The sequence below is a fragment of the Littorina saxatilis genome, linkage group LG17 (assembly GCF_037325665.1).
Source record: "Littorina saxatilis isolate snail1 linkage group LG17, US_GU_Lsax_2.0, whole genome shotgun sequence".
NCBI lineage: Eukaryota > Metazoa > Mollusca > Gastropoda > Littorinimorpha > Littorinidae > Littorina > Littorina saxatilis.
In genome coordinates this window covers 17,385,260-17,407,547 of record NC_090261.1, presented here as the reverse complement: position 1 = coordinate 17,407,547, position 22,288 = coordinate 17,385,260, and the positions used below count along the sequence as shown (strand labels likewise).

At 43.8% G+C, this 22,288-nt stretch overlaps 1 protein-coding gene across 1 annotated transcript in view; it reads left to right on the top strand.

The window, feature by feature from the left end:
- The window catches only part of LOC138952791 (tubulin-specific chaperone E-like), a 59,382-nt gene extending 38,691 nt beyond the window's left edge, over positions 1 to 20,691 (top strand). The window contains exons 12-14 of the mRNA XM_070324531.1: positions 8,474 to 8,533; positions 17,192 to 17,280; positions 17,557 to 20,691. Of these exons, the coding sequence (XP_070180632.1) occupies positions 8,474 to 8,533; positions 17,192 to 17,280; positions 17,557 to 17,658 (251 nt within the window). The 3' untranslated portion in view covers positions 17,659 to 20,691. The remainder of the gene's footprint in view (positions 1 to 8,473; positions 8,534 to 17,191; positions 17,281 to 17,556) is intronic.
- Positions 20,692 to 22,288: the final 1,597 nt, after the last annotated feature.

Genomic DNA, 22,288 nt, shown 5'->3' with positions numbered 1-22,288 from the left:
GTGACTCTTGTTGAAACATTCGTGGAATCGTTTACCTCTACGCAGTTTCCAGACTTTACTAGTTTTGTTGCTCCAGCGAAGAAACTCTCAAAGAAAGGACGAAGAAGTGGTGGGATTATTATTCTTATTAAAAATAAGGTATTGCCCTATTTTAAGCGGGTAGATGTTGATAACAACAGTGTCATTATTTTTGAAGCAGACCGAGTTTTGTTTGGCACAGATGTCAATGTGTTCCTTGTTAGCACGTATTTACCGCCAATTAACAGTCCCTTTTATGATATTACTGATTTTGATAATGGTGTTTCCATGCTTGATCAGTGTTTGCTGGATATTTTAGAAAAGAAAGATGATGCAGCTTTTATCATGTGTGGAGACTTTAATGCCAGAACCAGTTCTAACGTCGCTCCATTCTACGACTTGACTGCGGTGTAAATGTAGATGGTGATCTTTGGTCCACAAGCAGCTTTGAAGGCTGCCATTATTCTCAGCGTTCGTCCCAAGACCCAGATGTCAATCCATTCGGAAGAAGATTGTTAGATCTGTGTTCTAGTCTAGATATGCACATATTAAATGGGGCTTGTGATGGTGATAAAAACGGTCGTCTCACGTATATAACATCAAACGGCAGCAGCGTGATTGATTATTTTATTGTGTCTTGTTCTTTGGCTCCTCTTTGGTTGACAAAATGTGTTTTCTTGACCGAATTGATTCGAAGCACATGCCTGTTTCCTGTACTATAAAACATGCATTACAGCAAGATACAAGGCAAAATATAGATAGCTGCTCCTTTGTGTACAAAATGAAATGGTCAGAAGAAAAACAGGCTAGTTTTATGAATAAGCTGAATCAGCCTGAAAGTCTTGCTGGGATTGAAAAAGCCTCTAATTTGATTGATGTTAGTATTGATGAAGCAGTAAGAACATTTACATCTGTGCTTAATTTAGTCGCAGATTGCCTTGTCGTCAGACATAACCCCCAGAAAAGTAATAGCACTGGTAGTGCCTGGTTTGATAAGGAATGCGAGGATAAAAGAAGGGATACCAGAAGGTCTCTACGCCAATCCAGAAGCACGCTTCGCCCCTCAGACAGAGAATCCTATTGTGAAACTCGAAAGGTTTATAAGAAATTGCTTGACGAGAAAGAAACAGTATAACTATAAGCAGAAATGCAGAGAAGAATTAGAAAGCTGTTTTAATGATTCCCAACAATTTTGGAAAAACGTTAAACGGTTTTCTAGAAAAAGTGCATTGAGGAGCGATATTACAAATGATCAGTGGCTGGAGCACTTCAAGAATGTGTTCAATGCAAATAATGTTGCGCATGTAAATGAAAGTGAAGAGCCTACCTGTCATAGTGAGTCTCATGAAGGAAAAACCAGTCCGGAAAATGAAACTTTGAACTCTGTCATAACCTTCCAAGAGGTTAAGGCAGCTATCGATCATTTAAAAGCCAATAAAGCTGCTGGACCTGATGGAGTCATACCAGAAGTCTTCAAATGTGCACATGCTCATATTATTCCTTTTTTGGTCCAACTGTTTAATGCTATTTTTTCCTCTGGAGTTTACCCTGAAGCGTGGACTGAAGCCATCATCCACCCCTTACATAAAAAGGGCGATGTACATACACCAGATAATTATAGAGGTATATCTTTGTTAAACATCTGTGGCAAGTTGTATAGTTTCATTATTAATATCCCGCAGTGGGGCACTGCGGTTATGAAATTAAAGGCCCCTCCTGTTTTTGGAACCGCAGGAGCTTTCTAGTTTGCTGTTAGGTAAATTTTTGGTTCCTCTTTCCTGTCATGCTCTCTTTTTCTTCATGAATTCTTTTCTTTTTTCTGCCTTCTTGCTCATTCACCTGTATTTTTTCCAAAAATCTCTTCTCTTGCCGCTTGTCTCGCGATTCATGTATAGTTTAATCTGTTAGTGTTCTGATGTAAGTCCAGCAGTAGATAGGTTAAGCCTATTTTAACATACTGGAAACTGGTAATCTTCCAGTAGGTATTAATTTAGTTTTACTAAAGCCTGCTGGGACACAAGTAATGGGTTAGTGCATTTGTAAACAGGAATCGCTTGACAAGTGGCCCCCTTCATCCCCCCCCTTCCTCGTCCTGATATGGCTCTGCGTAGTCGGCTGGACGTTAAGCAACAAATAAACAAACAAACAAACAAACAAACAATCATTATTAATAAGCGTTTATCGAGTTGGGTAGAAGAGCAAAATATACTCGGTGATATACAAGCAGGGTTTCAGAAAGATCACCGCACCATTGATCACATATTTACTTTGTTCAGTATGATTCAGAGGCATTTGATTTGCTGAGAAATAAAAAGTTGTACGTTGCTTTTATTGATTTTCGAAAAGCCTTTGATTTAATTTCCCACTGTAAGCTCTGGCCTATTTTGCACGGAACAGGAGTTGAAGGCAAGATGTTACAAGCCATCCAAGGCATGTACAGAAGAGTTAAAGGCCGAGTAAGATAATTGGGTGTAAACTGACCGACGCCTTTTTTTGTCACAAAGGCCTCAAGCAGGGGGAAATAACCAGCCCGCTTCTTTTTTCCCTGTTTATTAATGATCTGGCGTCAGAAATTATTTGTAAGGGTAAACATGGAATACAGATGGTGCCTGACTTACTTGAACTATCCGTCGCGATATAACCTTGAATGGTTGAAAACGACGTTAAACACCAAATAAAGAAAGAAAGAAAGAAACTTGAACTATTCATTTTGCTTTTCGCTGATGATATTGTTTTATTATCTGATACCGTGGTTGGATTACAAAACCAACTGAATATTCTTGCCCACAAAGCTAATGACATGGATTTAGAGGTTAACCTGGAAAAATCAAACATAATTATTTTTAGAAACGGGGGATACATTTCTCAGAATGAGAAATAGTTTTTCAACGGCGTCAAGATGAAGATAGTAAACTCTTATAAGTATTTAGGACTTGTTTTCACTACCCGCATGACCTTTTCAAATGCTCTTAATGATATGGCATCCAGGGCTAAGAAAGGTGTTTTTCAGTTATTAAGAACATTATGGAGACTCGGTGATTTCTCCTCAAACCTGTTTTTGAAACTATTTGATGCTCAGATACAGCCTATCCTGTTATATGGTTCAGAAATTTGGGGTCTTTACCCACGAACACAGATAGAGAAGATTCACACGTTTGCGCTTAAAAAGAATTTAAACGTGGCGCCAAGAACACCAAACGACATAGCATAATTATGCTGAAACTGGTCGCTATCCGTTGTACATTTTTTCTCATGTTGCATGTATAAAATATTGGTTACGCCTAGTCAAGATGAATGATTCCAGACTCCCTAAAAAAGCCTATAATATGCAGTTGTATTTGCACAGGCAAGGCAAGTTTTGTTGGACATCCCAAGTAAGATTAACTTTGTATAAATTTGGTTTCGGATTTCTGTGGGAAAACCAAGGTGTGCAATGCGAGAAAGCTTTTATGAAACGTTTTAGACAGAGGTTAATAGATTGTAATATTCAAAATTGGCAAGAGCGCATTAATACCAGCGCAGGGTTCGAGGTTTACAGCGTATTTAAGTTATCTGTTTGCATGGAAATGTATTTTACTTTTGTCAAAAATAAGCATATAAGAGATGTGCTCATTAGGTTCAGAGCTCACGCTCACATAAATTGAGATACTCCCCACATACCCTACAGGACTTGTTTTGCCCATTCTGCAAAAAAGCACCTGAGGATGAAATGCACATTTTATTTCACTGTGATGCATTGAACGATCTTCGCTGTCAATACTTACCCTTTAAATACACATCATATCCTTGTTTGGTTTCCTTTCAGTTGATAATGCAAAACAAGAAGGGTCTCCATGATTTAGGCAGATTTATTTATTATGTTAACAAACGCCGTGATTTACTTCCTAAGGTGTAACAGAATGATTTATTTTGCTTCATGTCTCTCTGTTTGGTTGATGTGGTTGAGTGCATTGCGTAGCTGCTGGTTTTTATACAACTATGTCCTTTGATGTATGTTGTAGTTGAGGATGTATTTGATGAGGCACCAGCCATCCCCTGTACATACCCATACATGTATGTATTGTGTGTGTGTGTTTGTGTGTATGTGTGTGTGTGTGTGTGTGTGTGTGTGTGTGTGTGTGTGTGTGTGTTTGTGAGAGAAGGAGTGAAAGTCAGAGTGTGTGTGTGTATGTGTGGGAGAGAGAGAGAGAGGCTGTCATGTTTGATATATGTACCGGTTGTAACGGGTCAGTTGGCCTAAACAATAAACTTTCTGAGTTCTGAGTTCTTACAGTAGGGGTTGAGTCAGGACGGTTTCCGGGTGGACGGGTTTCCGGTTTCCGGTCATCCCGTTCATTAGTCTTCCACTGGCAACTGTGACTTAGGTCCGTGTTCGTTCGCTTGGCTATTCTGATGTACAGTCTTTAGCCAGCGATCAGACATGTTCTGGATTTCCGTCGAAGGCGGAGGTTACTTCCAGATACTTTCCGGAGAGTACATCGGCTTCGGCGGCTTCCGCTTCGGTTGCTCAGTCGGCGATGTCGGACTTCTGTTCCGCGAAGGAGGAGGATTCCTACTTCCGGTTTGAGAGTCACCTTTGGTGTGTACCACCTTTCGCAGGTTTTGGCTAGACCATCTTCTCCCCGAAGTGGTATCCCCAGTGTTCCGGTTCTGCTGCTCGTTCCTCACGGTTCAGTTCCGGAACACGCTCAGCCTTGGCTGGCTTCGGCTACACAGGCTTCGACTTTTGTTCCTTCTTGTCATAAGAAGTTCACTTTGCCGAAGCCGGGTCGGAACTTGTTGTTGTCCTTTGCTCTTCTGCGTACACCTTTACCGGTAACGCAGGAACTTCTTCCTCTGCTGGTGAAGCAGGTTTTAGAGGGACTTGGGTGTTGTGTTCCCAGACCACACCCTTGTTGCTTCGGAGGAATTTGGACGTCAGCTTTTGGAACTTGCCTCTTTCTCGGAGATGATCATCAGAGCGCTCTCTCGCTCTTTCACGGAGTCACTGAATCCTTTCACACTTAGTGTGGATCAGGACGCTGATGACATCTCCACTCTGTTGGTCAGCCCTTGCTAGGGTGAATGAAGAGCAAATGAGGCTGTCCTCCCTTCACTACGCTCATACAGTCATGTGTCGGAGGGACGTGTTTCTCTCGCATTCTCAGTTTACTGAGCAGACTAAGAGAGAAACCTTGAGAGCTTTTGCCCGTGGTAGAGGGATCTCTTTTGAACATCTGGTGTTTGATACCAGAAGAAAGGAGATCCAGTTGAACAGAGATCAGCAGTTCTCTGACTTCTCTCTGCAAGGGTTGAAGCAGAGCTAGCCTCCTCAGGAGAAGCAGGCTCAGGCCTCTGGCCAAGCTAAACCGGCAGCCAATAGGCTGTCTCTGACTGGTTCTCGAGTTTCGAGGAAAAGATCAGTGCGGGCAGGGGGAGGGGCAGCTTTGGTGATGGCGGGGGTCCCCTCCCTGCACTTTCTCATTGGATGGTCTCTGTACACAGCCAATGGATTGTGGGAGTGGTGAGGTCGGGCGACTTCAATCGATCTGACGGATGCATATTTTCACATTCTTATGCATCAGTCCGATCTTAACACAGCGAACAAGGTCCATCAGCTCGAGCACCCGCTGAGGTCTCTTCTGGTCGGATCTAGGGCTGGCCTTCGGGCATTGTGGCTTCCGGCCTCAGTCAGTTTTACAGTCGTTTCAGCCACGGGCTGCTTCTTCTGTCGCACTTCCGGTTTTAACCGGAGAGGTTGTTCCTCTCACCGACGGTCAAGTAGGTACGTCAGGGTTTTTGGAACAACGGCTGACCTAAGGGCATTTAGGCTTTTAGCCTCAGCCTGTGCAAGAGCCATTCCACCTGTCGGCGGTGGTGGTTGCTTTCTCTGTTCTTGTGGCTTCGGATTTCGACAATTCTTTCCTTATTTCTCTTTCTATGCAGGAGATGAGGCAGGACGATTTCCATTTGGGTGGGGTTTCTGTCTTCACGTTACCCCGTTCACCCTTTTTGCCACAAGCAACTGGACTATGGTCATTGTTTGTCTTTCGCCGAGTCGGACTCTGTCTTTCTCTAGCGAGCGGACGCATTCTGGTGTTTTGTCCAAACTTAAGGTGCGCTTGAGTTGGCCTCGGAGGTAACATACAGATTTTCCTGAGGGGGCATTGTCTTTGGCAATGTATGTTTGAGGAGTCATCCTTTGTGGCTTACCACCTCTCTCAGGTTTGGCTAGTCCTCTTCTTTGGGCAGAGGGTTAGCTAATGTTGCGGTTTCTTTGCTGTGGGCTCATAGCCCAGCATCTTATTTGGCAGCCGAAACTTTCGTTTCGTACGTTTACCTGCGTACTGTGGGTACTTCAGAACAATGGCTGTCCTACGGGCATCACGGCTCTCAGCCTTGGCCTGTGCAATAGTCTCCTGCCTATCGCTGTTTGAATATGGCATTTCTGGTTCCTGTGACTTCGGATTTCGTCTCTTCCTCTCTTCACCCTCATCCTAAGATGGGGTGAGTCAGGACGACTTCCGTTAGGTCGGGTTTCTTTTTACAGTCACCCTTCTACCACTGGCAACTATGACTACGGCGTTTGCCCATTGATCTACGCGTCTGGCCCTCAGTCTTTCAGAGGTAGACAGACGCGTTTTGGTTTTTCGCCCAAACTCAGGAGGGCTCTTGATTTGGCCGCGAAGGTTAACTTTCAGTTTTTCCTGAGAACTCTTGTCTCGGGAGTCTTATGACTGGTCGGCTTCACGGTTTTCCGTGTATGCTTACCAGTCTTGTTTTCTGTTTTGGGGTTTTTGATTCACATTCAATTACCTACAAGCAGACTGAACTGCGGACACTATGGCTTTTAGCCATTTTGTTCATGGTCACCGGTCACACCAGGCTTCGACCACTGTGACTTCCGCACTTCCGGTTGCTTACGCACAATCATAAGTCGCTGCTTCCTCGTACTATCTCTCTCTGCTTTCGCAGGGACTGGTAGAGGATAACTGGCGACCATCTCTTTTGAGGGCAGCGAGACTGCTGGTTACGGCACCCTTCTCAAGCATGCTTTATGGGCGACGATGTCAAAGATAGCAGCCAGTTTCTTTCTTTGGCGTTTTTCTGTCACTACCCAGGAGTACTATGTTTCTTGTCTTGGTTAGACTTGGACTCTAACGCAGAGAAGCAGCACATCGTGCATTGGAGGGTGAGCGTTTCTTCACGTTCTTGGAATTTTAGGAACGCTTTTGCTCTTTATTGAGCTTTTCCCATCGAGTTGGACTCTGGTATCTTGTACTCAGGCGTCTCTCTCTCTCTTTGTGTGGAGATCGGTCACTCTTCTCTTGAGCTGACTTCTATCTCACAGGCCTTTTCGGTCTTCACTCCATCCCAAGGTTTGCATACTTTGGCATGATTGTCTTACGGTCACCTCGAGGGTTCGTCCTACTCAGCACTGAGTGGACAACCTTATGCACGGATCGTTCCAGGGCATTGGCATTTCCTTCCAATAGAAAGGGGGGGAGGGGGGCAGCTTGTCTTTCCCCTCAACTCGGCTCGGGTTCATTAAATCCAGGGCTTTGGTCTCTTCCTGGGCCGTTTTTCGGTCTGGGAGATTGGACGAAGGGCTGGGCACAGCTTACTGACTCTCTGAAGTTGTCTTTAGCAAGTTTTGCCTGAGAGACATCGCGGCTGTCAATTAGGACGGAGAACAGTTCCTGGCAAGGGTGTTAGAGTGAGTTAGATTTTTCTTTCCCACCGGGCCCTTCCTGACTTGTTGGCAGCGGGCCAGTTTCTGGCAAGGATTTTTAGAGTGAGTTAGATTTTTCTTTCCCACCGCCTTCTTGAAGCTATCTGCTTTATGTGATTCGGAGTAAGAATATGTAATTTAATCAAAAAATTTAAGAATAAATTTTCATTTGATTAATATACTTACCCAAATCACATAGTTTATGCCCTCCCACCAACCCCGCTTATGGTTTTTTAGTTTCTTTAAAGCCGTATGATCTTGACCACGTGTTGAGGAGCGGTAGTGACGTAGTACACACCAATGGGAGGTAACTCCCCGGGTCTGTGGTCATTACCAAGGCTCCATTTACACTTTTTGTGGTGGGGTTGCTTCCCTTTAAAATTTAAGACGGGTAGCCTTTTCAGACCTTAGCATCTCAGACTGCGTCAATGCTTTATGTGATTCGGGTAAGTATATTAATCAAATGAAAATTTATTCTTAAAATTTTCGATTTACTTTTATTGTAATCCTGTATTTTTTCTGTGTGTTTGTGTGTATTTGTTTGTTTGATGGTGTCTTTGTTTTTGTTCTTGTTGGTTTATTTTGTTTCTTCTTTTTTGGGGGGGCGGGGAGCATTCAAACAGAAAAGTGTCAGGTTTTAATGTTAATTTGTTCTCAGGCATGCAATGATGAGAGGTTGCTACATCTCACATGATCTGTTATTGGTCGGACATTGCTGTATTGGTTTTCCTTCATGACACAAAGTTGTGAAAATGGTCTGTCCGGCATGTCCAGAAAAAACGGTTGTAGAGAAGAAACTGCCTGGTAAGCTTGTTTTAATTACATATTCTTACCCAACTCACATAAATCGCAATAACTTCATTTTGTTGCTAAGGTATTGAAGCACTCATCCGTGGTAACACGGGAGGTAACTCTTAAAAACAAAACTCTACACCATATAAGGCATGGTCCATGGTAGTTACCTCCCCTACCAGTGTCCTGCGCATGCGCCGGACATACACCGGTGACACTCATTCCTTTTCCTTCAACCCACGTTGCAAGATGTATTTTGAGGTGTTCAGGCTTTTTCTTAAGCCATCGGCCTATCTTTCAGGGAAGGCCATCGAATCTTGGTAACATATCAACGTCCTTCTTCACTTCTTCAGGAATCGGTGAGAGCGTTCCTTTTTTGTATAACGAGAACATTTCTTAGCGTTTTTGAAAGTTTTGCCACTTGTCTTTTGTAACAGTGGTCCGCCATTTTGACTTTCAACCTAGACATAAAGAGAAAACTAAGAGCTCTGCCAAGCAGACTTGCTCACCTGTTTCTCAATTGGGCAAAACGGTTAAAGCTGGCGCTAAACCACGAACTTCTTCTACTACTCATAGCTCTCAAAGTTCTAAAAGGTTCCTTAGCGAGAAGCCGTCTTTAGTTTGGGACTTTACCCTGATTCTATTCTATTGTTGATAGATACCGCTTCTCCCTCAGTTGACATTTCAGCTTCGGTTAATAACCACAGGTGTTACAACCATAATGAAGTTAAGCGAGAGGAGCTTCTTGTCCTCTTTTTGTCATTGTTTATTCTGAGGTTCAGGACATGTTAACTGCTGATTGTAAACAAATAGCAAGTTAGGCTTCTCTGCTGCTCCCTTCCGGGGTAGGTAACGCATGGTCGCTCGCACGGGTTCGTTACGAACCTTCTGCAACCATTACGTCTTCCGACGTTGTTGCAGAGCCGACAGATGCGTTTAGGTCGTAGTCAGGTTTCCTGTCAACGAACTTTTGTCTGCCTGTCAGACATCAGCACCGCCCAGTCCTCTCGGCGCTTTGGCGTCGCGGGCGGTGTTTGCCTTGGCGAAGCACGCAAACCTGCGTCAGGTGTTGGTAATGCAAAGCCTCTCGCGCAGGTTCGTTCAGAGCCGGCTGCAACCATTACGTCTGCCGACGTGGTTGCAGAACCAACAGTGGTGTTAGACTCGTCGTCAGGGGTTCCTTTCGACAAATTTTTGTCTGATTTTCAGACACCAGCACCTCCTGGTCCTCTCGGCGCTTCCGCGTCGGCAGGAGGTGTTCTTGGCAAAGTACGCAAACCTGCGGCAACGGTTTCCGCTTTAGCGGAAGTGCACACCAGCCAAAAGGTTTATTCCTCACGCCAGCCTTATGCCTTACCGGGGTACGGGTTGGGGTATGAAGAGCATGTGTCCGCCACTTCTGGTAGTAGGACAAGAGTGTCTTCCGGTCGCCATTCGTTGGATCCGGTTGATGCTGATGCTTACCAATCCACTGCCGGTTCTGCTTCCGCTTTCGCAGCTGCAGCTTCCGGTGGCAGGATGGTATTGCCTTCCGTCTTCCGTGTTGGCGGTTGGCATTCATCAGCCTTCAGCTTCCGGTTTCGCTTCGGCGGTTTCCGGTGCCAGACATGGGATTCTTCCGTAAATTTACGGAATTCCGTAAATTTTTAGGCTCCAGGGATAATTCTTGAGATTCGTGCAAATCCGCTGAGAAAATTTTGGGGTATATGTAGGTATAGACCCAAGTTTTTCGGCCGGTCCGCTGATCGCGACGCTCCATTCCATACTATTCTTGAACGGTTGGTTCCTAAAACGGTCAGACTGTTGCTGGTCGATCCGTATGGGAACGCGCTCTTTGTCTCCTACAGTCACCGTTTCAACGTAGCTATCGGGGATTCAGTATAAGCATACCGTATGAGAATGATTCGGCGCCATTTTTACATCGCTTCGAGCCACCTGCCAAAATGATGAGGAAGCTAAAGCGAGACGAAACCGTTCTAGCCCGGGAAATTGACCAGCAGAAGTACAAGAAAAATCTCTGGAGATTCGACTGGCTCGATGAAGTTGTATCAAAGAGCTGGAAATACGAGAAAGGCCAGAAGACACAAGACGTGAAACTGAAAGTTGGCGATGCTTTTGCTAAAATCAACTTGCCGGGAAAAGCTCAGTGCACTTTGTGCAACGATGTTAATGTTATCAACTACGGCTCCAATGGAAAGACTGCCCTCAAAAGCCACTTGAAAAGCAACAAGCACCTGACTATCCTGAAAACCCAGTCGGGTAATCAGTCACTGGGGTCGTTTGGCACTGACAAGGTAAGAACATTGAAACCACACCGTCACACGCCACCACCCTCCCCCCCACCCCCCGCCTCTCTCTCTCTCTCTCTCTCTCTCTCTCTCTCTCTCTCTCTCTCTCTCTCTCTCTCTCTCTTTCTCCTCCTTATTTTGAGTCTTAGCGTAAAATTAATTTGAGAAACATGGGAAGGAAGAGAAAGGGGGGGGGGGGGGGGGGGGGCTATGATTAAGCTGAAATATGCATTTCAGGGCCATTTTTGTGTGTCTAAAACACTAAAAACCTTCAGCTTCTGGGGGCGAAGCCCCCAGACCCCGACCAGGGGCATTGCCCCTGGACCCTACTGGGGGCCTTCTGCGGCCCCCAGACCCCCACCTTCTTTTTCCTTAATTATCACTTTTTCTGAATCACATGTCTGGGTGCTGTTGCACAGGCTGCATCCACTTCCGCTTCCAGTGTTTTAGCTGGCATGAGGCAGGTCGATGGAGGATCCGGTCAAGGACTTCCATCTTCCGGGGGGTTTTCCCAACCTCTTCCGGTTTCGGCCGATGTTGCCGCTGTGAGGATGATTTCCGGATCCCATCCACTCGATGATCGTTGGGATACTCCGGAACAGGATGAAGAGGATATGGAAGACGATGCTTCGGAGGCAGATGGGGATGCCCCTTTTCGACTTCCGGCTAAGCTGCCATCTTTGTTGGCATTAGCAGCAGAGGTTACTACACGCTATTTCCCTGAGGGGGTAGCTGTAGCATCGTCATCTGCTGTTCCTCCACCCGCAGCTTTGGCTGATTTTGCGCCTTCTCAGGAACAATCTTCGAACTTCTTGGAGTGTCCCTCGGTGGCTTTTTCACTTGCGAGAGTTTTCTCAAACGATGTTTCTGTTCCACCACTTCCTTCGTTGGCAGCGCATGGTGAAGCTCCTGCTGCGGCTTTGCCGTGGCTCGCGTCACCTGGACGAGTGGCTCATCACTCATTGAGCACTAACCGGAAGCTTCGGCTTACTGCCAATTCCAAGAACTTGATCCCTCCCTTTGCCCTGCCCACGGTACCACTTCCGGTTTCACCGGACTTGGCAAGCATTCGGCAGGATGGTTATAGCAAGGAGAAACTTTCCGTTTGCAAGGAAAGGGATCTCATTCCTGTGGAAGAATGCAGCCGCTCTTTTTTGGAGTTATCGTCTTTGACGGAGACACTGATTCTCTCTCTCTCTCTCTCGTGCGGTTACGTCCTCACTGGATCCTTTTACGTTCAGGCAGGACGCTTCCGGTTGCACCGGATTTGATGAACATCCTTTAGGATGGTTATAGCAAGGAGAAACTGTCTGTTTGCAAGGACAAGGATCTCCGGGCTGTAGAAGAATGCGGCCGCACTTCTTTAGAATTATCGTCTTTGTCTGAGACTTTGATTCGTTATCTCTCTCGTGCAATTACGTCCTCACTGGATCCCTTTGTGTTCCTTCAGGACGCAGAGCCAAAGGATGCTGCTTTGCTGTTTGCCGCTTGGGAGAATAATAATAATAATAATAAAGATAGCTTATATAGCGCCGCTTCACAAATTTAACTATGCTCTTAGCGCTGTACATCGAGATATAACAATTTCAATAATATAAATACAAAGATGATATTATAATAATACACATTTACAAATATCACTCACGTGCGTACATCCTCGTGCACACCACGCGCATACACACTCCCACTCATTAACAAGTGCTTCCATCCCCCTGCCACTGAGATGTTCATATACCCCCCTGGACAAGCTCACACCATGTCCGTCTCCTCTCTAGACTGTACATACACTCAGCAAGAAAAAGAAAGACTAAATGCAAATTTCATACACAACCCTATAGCTCAATCAAAGCTGAAGCAACTATACAAAAAAGACACATTCAAACAACAAATCTAACTTCACCTCTAACAGTCTATAAAGATGGCAAGGACAATTTACAAGGATTCGCGAAAAAGATGCGTTTTAAGGGAACTGCGGAAAGAGTCCTTAGAAGCAGAATGGCGAACGGAGGAAGGGAGAGAATTCCAGACAATGGCAGCCGCAGAAGCAAACGAGCGATTTCCAAAAGAAGGCAAGCTTCGCTCGAGAGTTTCCAGTTTGCGACTGTCAGCGCGTGAGCGGAGATTGTAGTCAGAGGGATTGTCATATGTGACGAGCAGTTCCTTGAGGTATTTAGGGCCATCTTCAAATTTGGCAGAGAAACAGATACAAGCAAGCTTGTATCTGATACGAGCGGACACGGGAAGCCAATGAAGGGAACGAAGAAGTGGTGTGACATGATCAAACTTCTTAGAACGATATATCAATTTGGCGGCAGAGTTTTGTACCTTTTGGAGTGACTCAACAAGTTTTTGATCACAGCCATAGAACAGGCTGTTGCAATAGTCTATTCTGGATAGAACTAGAGAACAGGCTAGAGTTTGAGCGGCTTGGGGGGTAAGATAGTGGCGGATAGAACTGATTTTCCTTACGTTACTGTACGCAATTGTGCGGATGTTTTCAGAAGGTCTCAGCTGAACGAATGGTTCTTTCGGCGAGACTTTAATCGCTTCCTTTCTCGAAGGTTCTCTTCTCGAACATGATCTGCTGGACGCACTGCATTAGCAGCCCTATCAGGCCAAAGACTTAAAGTTTGTTAAGCTTTCGGAGCTGGCATTTTCAAGAAACAAACCAAATGCAGCGGACCTCCCGCTCCTTAGTTCTCGGCGTCAGCTAACACTCGCCAGAGTTTGAAGTCTGGTTCGTCTTCTCGGGATAAGAATTGGGCTCGAATCTTCCCCAAGAACTAGCCCTCCTTCGGAGAGCAGGGGTCAGGCCGTAACCCTTAATGACGCTCCCCTGGTCAGAGCTTCCTATGGAGCATGCACAGAGCACATTGACCAGAACTCCTCCTGCTTTTCGTTTCCGGCCAGAGTAGAAGCCAGGGATTCTCTTACAGGCCGGGGTCTCCCTTCTGCTTCAGAGGAGAGCTGTGGCTGTGGAATTCTGTTTGTCATTCCAAACGCCTCGGGAGGACCGGCACGGTTGGCCTAGTGGTAAGGCGTCTGTCCCGTGATCGGGAGGTCGTGGGTTCGAACCCCGGCCGGGTCATACCTAAGACTTTAAAATTGGCAATCTAGTGGCTGCTCCGCCTGGCGTCTGGCATTATGGGGTTAGTGCTAGGACTGGTTGGTCCGGTGTCAGAATAATGTGACTGGGTGAGACATGAAGCCTGTGCTGCGACTTCTGTCTTGTGTGTGACGCACGTTATATGTCAAAGCAGCACCGCCCTGATATGGCCCTTCGTGGTCGGCTGGGCATTAAGCAAACAAACAAACAAACAAACAAAGCCTCAGGAGCATAGCGTCCGGTTCTAGATCTGTCTCATTTAAAACTTTTCTTAGAAAGAGAAGGTTTACAAGGGAGACACCCACTTCATTGAGGGAGGCACTGAGGCCTTCCTATTGGGTCACTTTCATTGACCGAACCGACGCTTACTTCCACATTTTGATACACAAAACAGATCGGAAGTGGCCACATATTTTTTTTTTTTTTTCAATTCAGAGCCTCAGTCAGGGCGCTGACTTCGATTCTAAGTCAATTGGAATCCATGGCCGCTTTGATCCCTTTGGGTGAGTCTGTACAAGCGGCCCTTCAAGAAGCCCTGAACTCCAGGTGGAAACCAGAATTGCAGGGCTGGAACATGTAAGAGTCTTTTCACGACTGGTTCACAGACACGACCAAACAAGGGATACTCACGCCATTGCTCATGCAAGGCGTTCGTTCCTATTGGTTCTCCCTCCACCATCGGGATTCGAAGCTCCTCTTCACGGACGCATCTCTCATGGGGTGGGGGGCTCATATAGACGACCACACGACTTTTGGTCAGTGGACGCTGGCGCAGGCCTCTTGGCACATCAACTTGCTTGAGATGGAAGCAGTTTTTCTGTCTCTTATGGAATTCCTTCCCCTTGTCAGGGTAGAACATGTGTTGATACAATCAGACAACACCATAGTGGTGTCTTATCTCAACAAGCAGGGGCGCTCTCGCTCACTATCGCTTTCACATCGAGCTTGCGAGATTCAGATGTTGTGTTACCACCACGAGATCTTATTATCAGCGAAATACCTTTCTTGGAGGCTGAATGGCTTGGCGGTCTCTCTAAGTCGGTCGGCCAAGATTGTCCACACAGAATGGACTCTATCTCACCACGCGCTTCTACACCTCCGGGCGCATGTGGAGAAGCCGCTGATAGACTTATTTGCCACTCTGTACTATCGCCGTCTGCTGATGTTCGTCTCCCCGTTCCCGGACCCCGAAGCATGGAAGATCAACACTCTCGAAATTATTTTGAGCGGCCTGCCGGTCGCACAGTAGGGGCTCTTTCAACCTTGGTTTCCAGACCTTCTAAGGCTGGCAAGAGGGCCCCCGTTTTCCGCTCGAGCTACACGGGTGGCAATTGTACGGGAATCATTGAGACGCTCAGGGGCTTCGGCCTCAACTCTGGATTTGGTCCAGAGATCCCATAGGGATTCAACGTCTTCGATTTACACGTCATATTGGCTGGCTTGGACCAAATGGCGTAATGTTAACGGAAAGAACTCCACTTCTTCCCGTTCAATGCAGATGGTGAACCACCTATCCTGGCTTTCCGGCCAGGGAATTTTCCCCTACTTCTTTGAAATAAGACGATACGCGATATCAGTTACACTGAAACAGCTAGGTCGCCCTATTTCACTTGGGGGCGTTATCGCCAGCGTGATTAAGGGAGCCTCCCTTCGGTTTGCTGAAAACAAATCTCCCGTCCCGACTTGGGATTTGCTCCTAGTTTTGGAGTATTTGAGATCGGATTCTTTGAGCAGTTACAAAAGCTAGCCTTGCTAATCTAACACGGAAAGCGGTCATGCTTACTCTACTAGCCTCTTCTTGAAGTGGGAGTAAGTGCATTGTCTGTCTGGTTTTGCTATAGACGTCTCTTTGGAGAAAGACGGATCTATGGCGCTTAGGTTTCGTTCAAATTTTCTCGCAAATAAGCAGAAACCGGATAAACCAGCTCCGATAATACAATTCAAACCGCTGAGCAATATTTTGGCTCCGTTAGAGCCATAATTAACCAATGGACCATTTCGAGTTTTGAAAGCTTTTCTGACTCGCACTGATCAGTTTAGATCACCAAAACAAAGGCTCTTGTTCATATCCATCAACTCTGGTAGAGGCAATGACTTAGCGAAGTCAACCTTAGCTAGATGGACTGCCACATTGATTAGGCAGTGATGGCAAGAAGGGGGGGGGGGGGGGGGGGTGGCAGTCAGTCCTCCCTCTTCAGGAAGCACGGACTCTAGAAGTCCGAGTGTGGGCCTCTTGTTTAGCTGTACTCAAGTATGGAAGACTTGCAGAAGTTATGTATGCAGCTTATTGGACGTCCAAGGACGTATTCATGAATTTCTATCTGCGGGATATATCAAGTACCCGCCATTATAGTACTCATGGTCTGCCGGCTATAGTTGCTGCCGGACAAGTACTTACAAGATATTGACTGTGAATATTTCCCCACCACCTTAATTAGCAATCTACTATCTATGTGAGTTGGGTAAGAATATGTAATTAAATATAAAGTTTGAAAAGTAAACTTTGATTTAGTTAATATACTTACCAACTCACATACTGAATTCCCTCCCAACCTGCCCCGCATATTGTGTTTAAAGGGGTATGTGTTTCAGAACGGAATGAGTGTATCATGCGCAGGACACCGGTAGGGGAGGTAACTACCATGGACCATGCCTTATATGGTGTAGAGTTTTGTTTTTAAGAGTTACCTCCCGTGTTACCACGGATGAGTGCTTCAATACCTTACCAACAAAAGGAAGTTATTGCTATCTATGTGAGTTGGTAAGTATATTAACTAAAAGTTTACTTTTGAAACTTTATATTTAAATCTTTGTGTTGCTTACAGGCAGGAATCTAATTTTTTGTTAGGGCCGCATGTTTCACTTCCAAGCTACACACCAAATTTTTAGCTCAGTCGACTGATAAACTTCAGAGATCTTAGTGCGGACAGAAGGACGGACAAATAAAGAAACAGACAGAGTGAACCTATAATTAAGAGACACAGGACGGGAGTGGAAGGCTGGACATCTGATAGGTCTTTTTCATAGTTCTTGTTGTTCAAAACATCGAGAGCATGTTGTTTTATGTCTGAATATAAAAAGAAATGTTAAGAGAAACAAAAATGAGAGGAGAGGCTTTGTTGATTATAACAGGGATGAGAGTGTGCCTGACTTGCAATGACCATTATTTGGAAGCATGCTTTATTATTTAAGGTTCAAATTTAGTGATATTGTTTTTCTCCAGGATTTTTTTCTCTCTGTATTTTCTTCTGTTCATTTCCTGGTTTTCTGTTTCAGTCACAATGTCGATACAGAAGATACGGACGATGGTAAAACGAATGTTCAAGTTGGATGGAGACTTCTTTCTGTACTATACCAGTCAAAAGGTAACATTGGTTTCAAGCAAAATGACTGTATCTTTTTGACAGCTGCTTTTGCAAAATTGAACGAAGATTTGTCAGAACTTTACTAGCTTCATGGTTTAATTTCTTGCACAACCACAGCTGTATGTTCAAGTTATATTGCGAGAACATGATCCTCTGGCCACTTCAGCTTGTCTGGAAATATCTTTTATCAAAAACCAGAAACTATCTTGTTTTTTTCCCATTTCATTTTCCTATAGTGTACTGATTTCTCATGCATGTGTCGTTTTTCTCTTTCAGATGCAAGGACCAGAGATTGAGTTTGACAATGAACTGAGGCAGCTCTCATTTTACTCTGTGGAGTCAGGGGACACAATCCATGTCAAATGTTGCACTGCATAGTGACGGGGCAGAACTGCTGTTAGTTGGAGTGTGATGTGTGTGCTTGAAAATGGAGTACGGTAACCTATATGGCGTTGTGATTGAAAATGGTTGTACGCGTTATTTTCCCATTTAGATGACAGTCACCTTCTCTGTACCAAATTGACGCGCAAGTTTGAAACAAGTGACGACCATTACCTTGACAATTGAAAGACTAATTATAGAAGAATACCTTGAAAGAGTTCCAAATATCCCAGTGGCAAACTTCCTTCCATGAGATAATGACTTTGTTCAATGCTTGCTTACTACATTTTACTGCGGATGTGGAATTCAACGAATGTGATATGATCTGTGTTTCTATTTACAATGAACTATAAAGTTGTTGTATTTGCAGTATACTTTAAATCAAAGGTAATTTTTTTATTTTAAATGCAAAAGACTTTATTTGTATGAATTAATTGAATTAGATAACATCAAGACACAGTACCAAATTACTGCCAACTGTTGCGCTTTCAGTGAGCATGCCACATTTTAAGACAAATTGCTTCACTGTTACGCCAAGCTTAGAATTGCTACGCATACACAAATATTCAGAAGCATGCAACAGTTTGCTCTTTCTTGGTACTCATATCTGATTCTCAGAATTTGTGTCATAAAAAATTGTCCACACTGAAAAGTGGCACTGTAGGTGCTCTCTATTGGCCATTGCTTCTTTTTTGTATATAAACTTTTTTTTAAATGTATATACATGTACATGTATTCTTGCGCGAAAATGCTTAAATGTGGATGTGTGAATACATTTTTAGATAATACTACACTAAATCACCTTTTGCTACATACGCTGAAAATTCCCAAAAGATGTAAACTGCTACACTTGAGGTTTTACAAGGGTTGGCAGGTCTGGTTCTGCAAACTATTTTTGTAATGTTGTGTAGTGCTATTTCTTTCTCAAGCCAGAATCCAGAGTTGTAGAGGTTACATGCCGAGTCTCAGTGATTATTAAAAATAATGGTCGAAGTTAGGGGATCATGAAAAATGCGAGCTTCAGCAAGCTTTTTCATGACCGCGAACTGCAGTCTACCTGCGCAGGCGATTGAATAATGCTTCTTGTCAGTTTCCCTGTTTTGGACTAAAATCAAGTACACAGTTATGTTGTTATTTTGCTGTGGCGGTAAAGGCAAATAATTTGTGTTCTGTTCATGTTTTGGTATCACTTAGGAAATGTTCTTTCTTCGAATGGGACTAGCAGACAAACTTTTGCACCCGTGTTCCAACGTTAAAAACTGTATGAAGTTCAGTTTTTTTTGGCAAAATAGTGTATGAAACTGCTGTATGTTCTTTAAATTGATGAGATGTGTGTATTTGGTTGTGTGTGATCTGTTTATAAAATGAAATAGTGTCGAAAACTAACCGTCGGATTGCAGTTTTTTGTCCAAGCAACTCAGTTCCGAAAATTTGGAAGGGGAACTACTCTTATCGCTAGACATAGTACGAGAGTTACTTGCCTTGGAAGTTTGCTTGCACTCGTAAGAGATCTAAAGCGAGTTTCTCTGCACTGATCGTTAGATTTGGATTTAGAAAACAACCAAACTCATGGATTTTATATGGAGATTAATGTGTTCAAGCCTGTGGTTGCTAGTTTAAATGCAGTATGTTTGTATTGTTTGGTCTAGAGATGTATATTTCGTACATTAGAGCGTTCAGAACTTTTCAATCGCTAAAGTAGTTCCCTCAAAGTCTAGCTCATCAACCTGTGAGCTATCGAGGATTCAGGCCCGCTGTTGGGTAAGTGATTTTGGTTGTTGGGTAAGTTACCGAAAAATAACTAGCCCTACACGTTCACAGAGAGAAAGAAGCAGAGGGGGGAATAACTTGAATTATTTGGTGTTTAGAATTGGGAGCGAATGTCTCTTCAAGGTCAACTTACTTGTATTCTGCCTGCTGTCAGGTTACTTTAGAATACAGTGGAAACCTCCTTCTAACTTGCCTTCCTCCTCCAGTTTTCAGGTGGTTTTTTTTCTTTATTTGCTTTTACAGATTATCTGACTCCCTCCCTTTTAAGACCTCCTATTTTTCTCTGATTTAGTGTGGGCTGACGATGCTCCCCAGCATGTCGCAAGAGGCGACTAACGGATTCTGTTTCTCCTTTTACCCTTGTTAAGTGTTTCTTGTATAGAATATAGTCAATGTTTGTAAAGATTTTAGTCAAGCAGTATGTAAGAAATGTTAGTCCTTTGTACTGGAAACTTGCATTCTCCCAGTAAGGTAATATATTGTACTACGTTGCAAGCCCCTGGAGCAATTTTTTTATTAGTGCTTTTGTGAACAAGAAACAATTAACAAGTGGCTCTATCCCCCCCTTTCCCCGTCGGGATATAACCTTCGTGGTTGAAAACGATGTTAAACACCAAATAAAGAAAGAAAGTGTGGGCTGAAAAGAGGGCCCACTGTTCTTGTGTTTTGCCCTGTGTCAGATTACTTTGCTTATCACATCAGACAGTTTACTGTTGGCACCATGTTAATTTGATGATTTATAACCTCTGCATCTGCAGAAAGGGAACGAGAAGTGCTTGTGTATGTTTCCTGTTTCAGAACTGCCAATTGCGTAACATGCTACATTTTAAAATAAAGTGCTACGCTGTTAGGCCGAGCTTAGAATCGCTATGCTCACACAAATAATCGCAAGCATGCAACAGTTTTCTTTTTTTGTGTGAGTCCTGGTACTTGTATCTGATTCTCACTCCATAAAGCTGTCAGATTGTGTGTCATAAAACATTGTCCACACTGAAAAATGGCACTGCAGACACTCTTTTGGCCATTTTGTTTCTTTTTTCTAAAAACAAATTTAAAATGTATATTCTTGCGTGAAATAGCCTCAATGTGGATGTGCGAATGAACTTTAAACAAATGCTTTACTAAAACACCATTTGCTACAATGAAATTTTTTTTTTTTAAATTGCTACACTTGAGGTTTCACAAGGGTTGGCAGGTCTGCTGTTTTATAGAATAAATACACTGAGTACAGTATAAATACAGTATGCCTGAAGCAATTTTTACCAACATTTTTCGTTTTTTCTGGGAGTTGATGTGTGTGAGCTTGTGTCTGCATGAAAGATCTCTGTGCGAATGAACTTTAAACAAATGCTTTACTAAAACACCATTTGCTACAATGAAATTTTTTTTTTTAAATTGCTACACTTGAGGTCTGCTGTTTTATAGAATAAATACTCTGAGTACAGTATAAATGGGTAACCATTGTCCATAGGAAACCTCTAGGTCCAGGATTTTACATGGGATAAAGCCATGTCTCCTGTGGTACACATACCAACAAGTCGCATAAGGTGTATTATATTGACATACATATACGAGTTGTTCTTCAGTACTGGTGACAGAAAGGGGGAAAAGTGGTCAAAATTCAAATCTCTAGTTTTGTTTTTGAAATATAGCTTTTCATAAAGCAGAAATACTGTAGTATCTGATGTACATAAGAAAAAATCACTGGTTCACATGGTTCTTACATAATCTAACTTTTAAAGCTGGTTCTTGTGTGTCTGTGTGTATGTTTGTATGATGACGATAGGACCCAAAACGGCTGCACGGACTGAGACAGGAATTGCAGAGAATGTTCTTTGCCACTCGAGTCGTGTCATAGGGTACTTTTGGAATAGCAAATTTGAAAGGATTCTTTAAAAAAAATGGCGGAAAACATTATATACCCTGTGAGCTATCAAGGATCCTCCCCGTCTGGGCTGTCGAAACATGGTCTTGTTAAAAGACGTTTTCAAATGGTTAACGGGGAGATACACTCGAAGCACATGTAGCGAAGTTATGTTGCCAAATCATCAAAGATGAACATTTCACTACACGGATCGATGCACACAGTCGAAATAGATGTGACTTTCACACGATCGAAGACTACTTACTAGCAGACTAGCAGACGACAAGATCTAAATATTTAGATCAGTGAGAGCAATCCGTTGTAGAACAGTTACTCCGCTTATTCGTCTTCAGTTAAGCTTATTTCCCCTGCCATAAGTTTCCTTGCAGATCTGCAGTCGCGTAGTGAAATGAACTTTCAACTAGTGTCATCGGAAGATTCTTCTCAGTCAATGATCAAAGCACAGTAAGTTCTATGCTGACAAAAGTCACTTTAGGAAAACACGACCATTGACTTCATTTATGAGCCCAAAGGTAACAATATCGACAAGAATGTACGCATTTGACATTAAATGAAACATTCATAGACAGTTTCAAACTCACCAGATCTGCCAAAGAGCCTTCATTCGTGAAAAACGATGATTTTAATCCGACAGGTATCGGAAACAATCTGTTAGTAACCTGCGTTTCTCCTTCCAAAGCGACGTGACGGCGCCACATTTGTTTGTTTATGGCTGTTTATCGCGAAACAACACAGTTGAAATTTGTGTGTAAAATATCATAAATGTGTGGCGTGTAATCTCCGAATCAGTTCGTTATCTGCGTTTCGATGGTAATTCAGTTAGCGTGGAGTTACTTTGAATCGAAGGAAGGTAACCTGCGTTGCATGTGGGACGGCGTGAGCAAATTTGATTGCAATATTTTATACAGGAAGTAAATGTCAATGATTCTGGCTCAGTCTTGTAGATCTGTTATGCAGTGTTTTGGTAGTGTA